General features: G+C 42.8%; 1 protein-coding gene across 6 annotated transcripts in view; it reads left to right on the top strand.

Annotated features, from left to right (window-relative positions):
- Nucleotides 1-4,357: 4,357 nt before the first annotated feature.
- Nucleotides 4,358-12,158, top strand: part of LOC142497424 (CD209 antigen-like protein D) — a 34,335-nt gene continuing 26,534 nt past the window's right edge. Inside the window, exon 1 of one of the 6 annotated variants that reach the window (XM_075605192.1) lies at nucleotides 4,358-4,751. In XM_075605192.1, coding sequence (XP_075461307.1) covers nucleotides 4,643-4,751 — 109 coding nt within the window. In that variant the 5' untranslated portion in view covers nucleotides 4,358-4,642. Of the gene's footprint in view, nucleotides 4,752-8,214; nucleotides 8,555-12,158 lie in introns of those variants that run through there. The other 5 variants (XM_075605191.1, XM_075605189.1, XM_075605188.1 and 2 more) reach the window with 5 other exon arrangements.

The raw sequence follows: 12,158 nt of genomic DNA on the forward strand, positions 1-12,158 counted from the left end.
CACCCATGGGGCAGGAGCACAGAGGGGGCAGTCACACATGGGGAGGGAGATAAACAAATGGGGGGAAGATACATGGGGTGGGGGCAGATGGACCGTTACACATGGGCAGATAGGGTCAAGTGTGAATGGCATGCTGAAACAAGTGAGGCAGTGGGGTGATTGTCCTTACCTTTTGGTCTCCGGTCCACAGCAGCACCATGTGAGTTCTCAGCAAGGTATATACGTAGCTTCCTTGAGAGCCCACCGGGGGTTGCCAGTCCAATGGAGCTGTCAGGGGGCACTCTGCTCTCTCCTCTTCTACCTCTATGGTCCCTCTGCCGCAGTTGGACCTCCAAGGGCATCAGCAGCCATTCTAGCGCTTCCCTAACTCCCTAGCAGAGGCAGAGGTATGGTCCACACTCACTCTCCAAGGGAGAGAAGAGGACTGGAGAAGGCCCAATCTCAGCCTTTCCACTGTGTGACCTGCTTTCCTCAAGTGGGGGAAGGACAACTACAATTTTAGGGCAGTCCTGCCCTTAAGTACTGCCAGGAGGAGGGCACCAGGTCTGGCCCATGATTGGTCATGCCCAGACCTGATGTCACACCACCCATGCCACTCAAGTGCAGCTCCTTGGAGAGGGAAAATCCCATATCAACTACTGGCAACCTGATTGTACCAGGGCTTATTCCCAGCCCAAGGGCAGAATAGTAGCCATCAGGTGACCTGGCTACATATACATAGGTAGGAAAAAAATGTACAGAAAAGATATATAAAATATATCATCATTATATTTGCAAACACACAATTTAACAAAAAATGTGGCAAATCCATAGGAAAGGAGGGAATGTGTGTCTCAGTAAAGATATAAATCCGAATGACTGGAACTTTGTTGCTAAGTCTAAATCATACATATGTCCAAGGAGAGCAAATTAGTCAAAAATTAGGTCCAATGCCTAGTCTTAAGTGGACAATGAAGGGGTCACAGTAGTAATAAGAGTAAATCATCCTAACTCCCTACTAGAGAGTGTCCAATCTATTCTAAATTACTAGTAGAGGATTAAGAGCATTAACCTGACAAGGATTTATACATATGTATATGTATAAAATAGTACATATCCAGGCATTCAGAGTATCGTATAAAATAGGCAGGCTAGTTATGTGATGTCATCTAAATTAAGAACACAGAGAAAGCGAACATTTGTTGTTCTTATTCATAAGATATAAAAGGACACGAACATGTCATCTGTTGCGAGTCAGAGGTAAGAGAAGACTAGAATCGAAGGACTCAGATCTCAGCTATGCGGCTTAGAAGCTTAGATCTGGAGGCGGCTCAAAGTAGCGTAGTGGATGGAGTTTGGGGTCACAAAATTGGCCACATTAAAAAATTATTTATAAAACAAAATTACATCACTTAAAAATAAATATTATAATGGTATTTGTCTAATAGCGTTCCATTTATGCTGCATTATTGATTTAATTCAGTTACCTACCATAACACAAACACTCAAGTGTAGCAAAATGACAGTTTGGTTTATACTGTATTAATAAATCGGTTAATTATATGATCTAATCTAAATAAACACGCAGTGTCTATTTGTACGGTTTTAAGAGTTTTAAGTGAGTTCAAACAGGGAAAAGCTAAAAAACCTGAACATTTGAGCGATTTTGGGAAAAATTGTCTGGGCACATGGACCTTTAATAAACATCTGGGACTTTCCTGGCTAAACAAGGATGTATAATGAAACTACTAGTAATACTGTACATGTCTTACTTAGTGGAGAAAATGGGGACAGTAAGAGAGAGCAAAATATGAACTGGACAATAATCATTTGAAGGGTAATTTAATATTTTTTGGGAAGCAAGGAATATATTTTGTACTTTATGTTTCTAATTTGATGAAGTCGAACTGCCTCTTAACCCCTGTGCTGCCATTGTTCTGTCAGTGAATGATTTAAAGCACCAGCATCCTGACCTGGCACACAGGGCTGCCGACAGGGGGAACAGCCGGGGCTGCTGTCCCAGGCCCGGTAAGTGGGCCCGGGATCCCTGCCGGTCATTGTGTCAGAGTCTCCGTTAGCTGTCATCAGCCCCTCCGAGACCCCCCCACGTGCCTAGTGAAAGCTCCCTCCATGTCTGTCTGAAGATCCCTCCTTGAACCTCCATGCTCCAGCCCTCAGGGTAATCTCCCCTTAGCTCCTAGTCCTATACACTTTACACTCCTCGGCCCACACCTCTGCCTCCCGTCCCCACCAGGCCCATACCCATCCACCCCCAGGCCCATATATTCCCCCCCAGGCCCATACATTTGCCCCCACCAGGCTCATACTCCCCCCTAACGCCCAGGCCCATACTTCCCCATCCTCCAGGACCATACCTTTTCAACTCCCAGGCCCATACCTTTTCACACCCCCACCAGTCACCCACGTTTTCATCCCTCCCAGACCCCTACCTTTTCATGCTCCCACCAGGCCCCTACCTTTTCAATCCACTCTCCCCTGAGGCCCATACAAGTGTTAAAATAAACAGATTACATTGTAATATAATAATTTATTTCAGTCCTCCAATAACACAAGAAAACATTTAAGTAAAAGTTATGTCCTAAAAAAAAATCATGGCAGGTGCGCTATGGAGGGAGAAGGGGAGGAGAGGGGGAGCCTTATCCTTACATTTGTCCCCAATATATCTGTTGGTGGCCCTGCTGGCACATTCCCCCAAGTTAGAGGGATTGAGCTAGAATAGAGTTTTGACTTAAAGTTCTATTTCTATTCAGACTACCGTACATTTGGTATTTAGTATAGCCTGGAACAATGGTTCTCGTATGCAACATTAATCCGTTCCTCCTGAGTTCTCAGAAAAGTTTTATTTTCTAAATATTCTGCACCGCAAATTCTGCTTCCTGTTTCCTCATTTGAGGGTGAAGATATTGCATGGATATAATTTCTTCCCCAAAATTTTGTAATTACTGGAGACACTTGCATTATCATGCTACTTTACTCATGAATATGCAAAAACGACATGAAAAAAAAATGGAATTATGATTAAAGGTCCTTATAGGAAGAGTCCCATAGTCTATGGTTAAAAGACAATCACATGAATAGCTTTAATGACAGATGTTCATTATCCCATTTTACTGAATAGACCCATAAATCACTGCTACTATTGGGTAGAAAGGATTTTTAAATTCTTACTAGGCATTGCTTAGAATGACTTATTTCATATCATTATTACTCACTGCTTAATTGCACGGTCCCTGTACGCTTTCTAAATACGATCACTGGATTCATACAAGCCAATATTTTCCTGTGTACAGTATAGTACTCTTATTTCTATGCTATATTATAATTTCATTTACTGTGTCATATACTCAGGGCCACCGACAGCTTTTATTGAGTCCAGGACTCACGTTTTCACTTGGGCCCCCCAATTGCAAGCACACCCCACCCCCCTCAAACACCTCCTATCTCTCTTATGCCTCTCTATTTCTCCTCCCCTTCTCAAATTTCCCACTCTCATTCACTCTCTCCCCCCACTCACTGTCCCCCTTTGTCTCTCATTCCCTCTTTGCCCTCTCCACTCTTCCCCTCTCTTACTTCCCTGTCTATCTCACTCACCTTCCTCCATCTCTCTCCCTCCTCTACCTCTCACTCTCTCTTCCCTCCTTCCTTCACTAACTTCCTCTCCTTCGTTCCCTCTTCCTCCTCCTCCTCCTCCTCCTCCTCCTCCTCTCACTCGTCTCCTCCTCTAACTCGTTTCCTGCTCTCACTCTTTCCCTCCTCCTCTCACTCAATGCCCTCTCCGTCTCACTAAATCCCCCTCCTCCTTCCTCTCCCCTCAATACCTGCTCCTCTCACCATCCTCCTCCCTCTCCTCTCCCCCTCTTCTCCTCCCTCTCTTCCTCTCACCACCTCATCCTGCCCCTGTTCTTCCTCCTCCTCTCACCCTTCCTTCTCTTCCCCTCCTAACACCGCTCTTCCTCTCGCCCACCTCCCCCTCACCCAATCTCTCCCTCCTCTTTTCCTCAATCCCCACCTTCTCACATCACACTCAATCCCACATACTTCCCCACCCCCTACAAGAATTTTACCTTGTGGGGAAGGTCTCGCTTCCATCACCAACCAGCAAGGGGGGAGAATTGCTGTGGAAATTGTCCCAGCTCTGTCCCCCTCAGAGGTCCTACATATATTGTCCCTCAAACAATATCAAGGGTCACATGATCTTTCTTATCACAGCCACAAATTCAAGTGATTAATTTAATATATGTTTATATATATATATATAATATATGTTTATATATATATTTTTTTTTTTTCCCCATTCACATTTTAATACAAACATTAATCATAAAATCTCTAACTTCAGATAACATTCAGCACTAAGCCCATTCAAGTAAATAGGCCGCAATGTGTCCTCTGGTGACAAAAGGTGTCTTATGGTGTAGCACCACTTATTAAATATGGTCCTAAGTATCTTGAACATAATCACGTCACTAACCACATATAGAGCAAGAAAGATCACTTCCCACTTCACTGAGTGGGAAGCTCAGTGAGACTAACCATTGAAACAAGTCTCCAAATAATAGGCACAATTAAAGTATCTGCTATCTCCCAGTTCTGAGTGGAGGTACTTTCCTACAGCTCCTATTATACACCTTATATACTGAAGATGGCTGGAAATGAATACCAGGACTTGCAAATGCAAGAGTGTCACATCTACTCTGTTTTGGGAGCAACAAGCTTGGAGAGATCCTCCTGTGAAAGTAATTTCCTAAAAGGTAAAAAAAATTCTAGTCTAAAAAAATACGTTGTGTGTGTGTTCTTAAAAACCACATCCATAGAAATTTCTGTAATCTCAACACAAACTCTGTGACTTGAATATTATTATCTGTCTGACCTAGTTGTGAGTGCACATTTAGCTACCTAAATCTCCTGTCCATCAAGATGGTTGGATTATGATACAGTAGGACATTGATTTTGTATTTACTAGTCTGGACTGACCTTTCAATTACTTTTTTTTATTATATATTTTTCACTTTCCCTCAATTTTTCCCTTACCCTCCATTTTTTATTCATCCACTTTTTTCACATCTTTTTATAGTATTAGAGGTTGTATCTCATATATATATACTATATATATAGTACATATTTCACATACAGTACACTTATATTGTGATATACATCTTTAGACAAGTGTTGTTATATTTCACTAATGTAGTTATAGCCTAACTTTTATTCACATATTTCCATACATTTTATTATTAGTTGTCATTGCTCATTCTGTCTGTTTTACATACTATTCTTTCATTTGTAAAAAATGTAAGCATATATATAATTTTAAGCATATATATATATAAGCAAAACCGGTTTTGTGTTTATTTTTTCAATACACTTGTTTGTTCAATTCTGGAGTGCTGCCTGCTGATTTTGTTTCCAAACGGTATCGTATTGCTTATTCTTCATTATAGGATCTGCAGCCACACTGGTGACTATTATTACGGAGTGCTTTTTGTTTTTTATATATATATATATGCTAGGTATATGCTAGGTATATGTATATATACACATGCTATATGTATATATACACACACACACACATATATACATGTGTATATATATATATATATATATATATATATATATATATATATATATATATATATATATATATAATAAAAAATGAATAGATGATACCGTTCTGTGGCTAACTAAATGCTTTTATTTATGCGAGCGTTCGAGATACACTGATCTCTTCTTCCGGCGGTGTTACAATGAATAAAGCAAGCAAAGGGTATACTTAAAAACAGTGTCTCTTGGAATGTTATCTGTGCTTGTCCCTCCCCCGTGTGTAGATGCGATATATGACTAGAGGTGTTAAATGGTCCCTGAATGTTAGTGATGTAAGTGTGAGTGTGTGTGTGTGTATGTAAATATAAATGAATGAAGAGCCCACAGTATATGCAGCGCTTTACAAAAGGTGTGTGTGGAGTGGGAGTGTATATCAATGGTGTGGGTAGGTGTGAAAATGTGAGAGAGTGTGGCATTACTAAAAGTGTGTGTAGATACTATGTGGTCCTTATTGGTATATAGGGATGGAATAACATGGAGTAATTGTATGTGTAAGAGACAGCTGTGTGTGCATACATATAGCACAGTATGTATAGACATGGCCTTTAGCACTCAATGGAAGAGAGTTCTCTTTTGTATTGTATTGTATGTCTTTATTTATATAGCGCCATTAATGTACATAGCGCTTCACAGTAGTAATACATGTGGTAATAAAATAAATAACAGATAATATAAATAACAGATCATGGGAATAAGTGCTTTAGACATAAAAGTAACATTAAGGAAGAGGAGTCCCTGTCCCGAGGAGCTTACAGTCTAATTGGTAGGTAGGGAGAACGTATAGAGAGACAGTAGGAGGGAGTTCTGGTAAGTGCATCTGCAGGGGGCCAAGCTTTATGTATCATGTGTTCAGAATATTCACAGTGCTATTCATATGCTTCTTTAAGCAAGTGTGTCTTAAGGTGGGTCTTAAAGGTGGATAGAGAGGGTGCTAGTCGGGTACTGAGGGGAAGGGCATTCCAGAGGTGTGGGGCAGTCAGTGAAAAAGGTATAAGGCGGGAGAGGGCTTTAGATACAAAGGGGTAGAAAGAAGACATCCTTGAGCAGAACGCAAGAGTCGGGATGGTGCATAGCGAGAAATTAGGGCTGAGATGTAAGGAGGGGCAGAAGAGTGTAAAGCTTTAAAAGTAAGGAGAAGAATGGAGTGTGAGATGCGGGATTTGATTGGAAGCCAGGAGAGGGATTTCATGAGGGGAGATGCTGAGACAGATCTAGGAAAGAGTAGAGTGATTCTGGCAGCAGCATTTAGGATAGATTGTAGGGGAGACAGGTGAGAGGCAGGAAGGCCGGACAGCAGGAGGTTACAGTAATCAAGACGGGAGAGAATGAGGGCCTGAGTCAGAGTTTTAGCAGTCGAGCAACAGAGGAAAGGGCGTATCTTTGTTATATTGCGGAGGAAAAAGCAACAAGTTTTAGAAATGTTTTGAATGTGAGGGGCGAATGTGAGAGAGGAGTCGAGTGTGACCCCTAGGCAGCGTGCTTGGGCTACTGGGTGAATGATCGTAGTTCCAACAGTAATGTGGAAGGAGGTAGTAGGGCCAGATTTGGGAGGAAGTATGAGGAGCTCTGTTTTAGCCATGTTGAGTTTAAGGCGGCGGAGGGCCATCCAGGATGATATTGCAGAGAGACATTCAGAAACTTTGGTTTGTACAGCAGTGTAAGGTCGGGTGTTGAAAAGTATATTTGTGTGTCATCAGCATAGAGGTGATATTTAAACCCAAAAGATGTTATTAGGTCACCTAGAGAGAGTGTGTACAGAGAAAAGAGAAGAGGTCCCAGGACAGAGCCCTGGGGTACCCCCACAGAGAGATCAATAGTGGAAGAGGAGGTGTTAGCAGAAGAGACACTCAAAGTACGATGGGAGAGGTAGGATGAGATCCAGGATAGAGCTTTGTTCTGAATACCAAGAGTATGGAGAATATGAAGGAGAAGAGGGTGGTCCACGGTGTCAAATGCTGCAGAGAGGTTGAGTAATATGAGCAGAGTGTAATGACCTCTGTCTTTGGCAGCATGGAGGTCATCAGTTATTTTAGTGAGTGCTGTTTCCGTGGAGTGAGTAGTGCGGAAGCCAGATTGTAGAGGGTCTAGGAGAGAATAGGTGTTGAGAAAATGGAGCAAGCGAGAGAATACAAGACGTTCAAGGAGTTTAGAGGCAAAAGGCAGGAGGGAGACAGGTCGATAGTTAGAAGGACAGGTAGGGTCAAGCTTGCTGTTTTTGAGTAATGGTATGACTGTTGCATGTTTGAAGGAGGATGGAAAGGTTCCAGAGCAGAGGGAGGAGTTAAAAATGTGTGTGAGCGTAGGGATTATAGTAGGAGCAAGAGGTTTTAGGAGATGGGAGGGAATTTGGTCAAGAGGGCAAGTGGTAGAGGGAGAAGAGGCGATCTACAGCGACACATCCTCCTCTGAGACAGTGGAAAAAGAGTCAAGGAAGGCTGGAGGAGAGTTAGAAAGAAGTGTAGGATGGGAGGAAGAAACAGAGGGGATGTTCTGACGTATGGATTCCACCGTTTCCTTAAAATAGTCAGCAAAGTCCTGAGCGGAGATGGAGGAAGGAGAGGCAGCTGAGGGTGGTTTGAGTAGAGTATCAAAGACAGAGAACAGTCGGTGTGGGTTAGACTTGTGCATGTTGATTAGTGCAGAAAAGTAGGCTTGTTTAGCTTGCGAGAGGGCAGAGTTGAAACAGGATAGCATAAATTTGTAGTGAAGAAGTCTGCGAGAGTGTGAGACTTCCTCCAGAGGCATTCAGAGGAAAGAGTGGAGGAACGCAGCATGCGTGTGTGGGAATTTAGCCAGGGTCTAGGGTTAGAAGGGCGAGTGCCGCAGAGAGAAAGCGGGGCATGTAGATCAAGAGACGAGGACAAGACAGAGTTGTAGTTCCTGACCAGGTTGTCGGGATCTGTAGCAGAGCTGAGAGAGGAGAGGGAGGAGCGTAAAGTGGACTCAAAGTCAGGTAAGTGAATAGAGCGCAGGTTTCTGCAGAACCAAGGGGTATATGGAGGTGGAGAAGGGGAGAAGCGAGATAGAGAGAATGAGATGAGATGATGGTCAGAGAGAGTAAATGGAGAAATCGGAGAGAGAGAAGTTCTTAGTGAAAACCAGGTCTATGTAGTGGCCATCCTTGTGGGTGCTGGCTGCAGCCCACTGTTGAAAGCCAAAAGAAGAGGTTAGAGAAACAAAGCGGGAAGCCCAAGGGAGAGAGGGGTCATCAATGTGGCAATTGAAGTCCCCAAGGAGAAGAACAGGGGAGTCTGAGGAGAGAAAGAAAGAGAGCCAGGATTCAAAGTGAGAGAGAAAAGGAGAAGGGGGATGAGTAGAGGTTGGTGGGCGATAGATGACCGCCACATGGACAGGGAGAGGAGAGATCTGGACAGTGTGAGCCTCAAAGGAGGGAAAAGCAAGAGAGTTAGGAATAGGAAGGGTTCGGTAACGGCAGAGAGAGGAGAGCAGGAGCCCCACGCCTCCACCCCTGCCTTCAGTGCGCCGAGTGTGGATGAAGGAAAGGCCACCATAGGAGAGGGCAGCTTCCAGAGCAGAGTCAGACTGAGTGAGCCAGGTCTCAGTTATAGCAAATAGGAACAGAGATTGAGAGAGAAAAAAGTCATGTACAGAGAGGAACTTGTTAGAAAGGGAACGATCATTCCAAAGGGCACAGGAGAAAGGGAGAGAGGAGGGAGGGTGGCAGGGGATGTGTATGAGGTTGGAGGGGTTGACACCAGAAGGAGTAGAGGTTGCAATTGGCAGGCGAGGACGAGCGCATGTAGGAATAAGACAGGGACCAGGATTGGGAGAGATATCCCCGGAAGCAAGGAGGAGAAGCATGGATAGAAAGAGGATGTGTGAGGATGATTTGTAGGGGTGTTTTTTTAGTGCAGGGGATATAGCTGTGTGGTGTCAGAGGACGCAGGTAAGAAAGGAGTTCATGTGAACTGAGAAGTGGTAAAGGAAGGAGAGATGGAGATATATGAATAGAGTTAGAGACATACTGAGGCTGGTAAAAAGAAGTGCATAATTTGAGAAGAAGTGATGTCACAGCAAATATAAATGGTAAAGGCAGCATCACAGCAGTAATGATGCAGTCTGGTATAGATGATATCCTCCTTTCCAGCGTAGTTCAAATGCAGGAATCAGGGCCTGTTGGGGTGTCCACTTCTTCTTCACTTCTTTTGTCCTTCCTTTTAAACTTGAGTTGTTCAGCAGTCCTGCAACTTATAATGGCCACTTTGAATATGGGCTGCAGGCAGCACAGGGCTGTTCTATCTGGGGTTATATAGGCCTAAAAAGTCACCTGACAGTGTGGTTCTGTCTGCTTAATTAGCACATCTAAGGCACATTCAAACAGATGGTTTTCTACACAGGGTGTTCCCTGCCTAGGTGGCAACACTTAATTTGATTAGGGGTAGACAGAAAACAGCATTCAAATATGGTTTTTACCAAACATTGGATCACTTGCATATATATAATACACACAGCAAAGGCTTCAATGAGGATTTAGAGTTGGTTTTTACCTGAGGAGAGAAGAAGGATAAGATCCATTAGGGTAAGAGTTCCTTCCTTTTAAACTTGAGTTGTTCAGTAGTCCTGCCACTTATAATGGGCCCCTTTGAATATGGGCTGAAGGAATGACTCATAAAACTCTGGTCTCTGTTTAGGCCACTGCTAAGTGTCCCAAACAGTTACATAAATGTGTATTCATGCAGCCATTTCTCTTTCGGTGTTTTATGATTGCCTTTGAGTATGGCCACCCTCAAATCGTTCATCTTATGGCCAGAGTCAGAGAAATGTTAGCTGACAGGACTGTCTCTTGTTCCGCGTGTGATGCTGTGGCGAAGCAGGTTCATTCTCTTGTTGCATAATACTTATTATATTGTCATTATACTGATCGCTACAGAAAAGCGTGGATACTATTGTGAGTAATGATACTGCTGATCAACTTGCATTCCCAGAAGAATTCTTAAACAGTCTTACTTAACCAAAATGTCTCCTCATGATCTGAAACTTAAAGTACAGTAGGAGCCATTATCATTCTCCTTAAAAACATTTAGAGGACTATGTATGAGACTCACTGTTACTCGAATGCAAACACACATAATCAAAGCAAAAGTGATCGGTGCAGCAAACTCAGACACAATACAGTACTTATTTCAAGAATCCCACTTTTTCCATTAGACACAAATTTACCATTATGTTTCAAATTAAATACATTTCCCATTCTTTTGTCTTTTTCAATGTCCATTAATAAATCACAAGGCCAAACGTTTGATAAAATATGCCTTTACCTACCTACAGTAAGCCTGTTTTAAGCCTGTTTTTTTTTTTTCTTAAAATTTTTATTGGTAAGTTTTCAAATGGGATACAGAAAATAGAATAGGTACAGTGGGGATGTTATAAAACAGCAACATAAAATATACTCCCAGCCCACATATCCAGCTATAATGATAAATGTCTGTGTTGCTGGAGCCCTCTTTAGTATCCCCTGCTATCTCTATGGTTAAATGATAATGGATGAACATAATGAACAAAATTGGACTAACATAATGGACCAAACAATACAAGGGGAATTGAGGGGAAGGGGAGGGGGGGTGGTGGTACCAGTCTCATTAAAGGTCTGAAATTATTTCACATGTGTGCTCCCTGTCATACCCATTATTTGACAGGAGCAGACCTTACTTACTCCTGGTTTATTTGAGACCTGCCTCCGTGCTAGATCAACCTGGCGAGATTGTTATCTCCCATCTACACCCAGGCCAATATCTCTAATATCTCTCTGTCCTCCCTCACTGGCAAACCACGGGTCCCAAATCTGGGAGAACTTGTCGCTTGTTGCTTACCCTTAGGTAAGCCGTGAGTTTCTCCATCGTGGCAATATGCGATACTCTGTTTTTAACCATTGCCAGAGAAGGGGGTTCCAGTTTTTTCCAGGCCACCGCTATACAGCCCCAGAGTGTCAGTGAATGTCTAATTACTGGGTGGGAGGCTGCTGGTGAATTCATGCAGCAGGCTTGTGTCTTTCAAAGGAAATAAAGCAAATGCATTGCCAAAGGGGCATGGGTCTTCATATATCAGCATATCGTGACCCTTGGAGTGTTCATCTGCATGTTACCAAATCCTACTGCAATGTACAGTATCCACTTGAACATGAGTTGAATCAGGGCTGGGATACTGCATTTTAGTCCAATGTATTTGTTCTTATGCCTAGCAGATAAGGAAGCTTACACGATCTCTGAATGGAGATGTTTTATGCTCTAGGTCTAGGAAATATTGGAGATGGCAACAGGATGTTGCAAGAAAGAAAATTATTTTTAGCTTATCTGTAATTATACATTATCAATGCTAATGCGATGAAACATTTCACCATCTAATGAGACTTTAATTTCATATTGAATCAAGCGCATAGTGTGACGATAACAAAGCCAGGTGCAGGGGAGATGAGCGAGAAAGAGACAAAGCGTTTGTGTAGTTCAGGCCATATCTGGGCACTGAATGAGTTTAGCATGGATAGCAAAGCTTCATTTCTACATGTTTTTCATAATGCAACATCTGCCACATTTTAAAGG

The sequence above is a fragment of the Ascaphus truei genome, chromosome 6 (assembly GCF_040206685.1).
Source record: "Ascaphus truei isolate aAscTru1 chromosome 6, aAscTru1.hap1, whole genome shotgun sequence".
NCBI classification, from domain to species: Eukaryota; Metazoa; Chordata; class Amphibia; order Anura; family Ascaphidae; genus Ascaphus; species Ascaphus truei.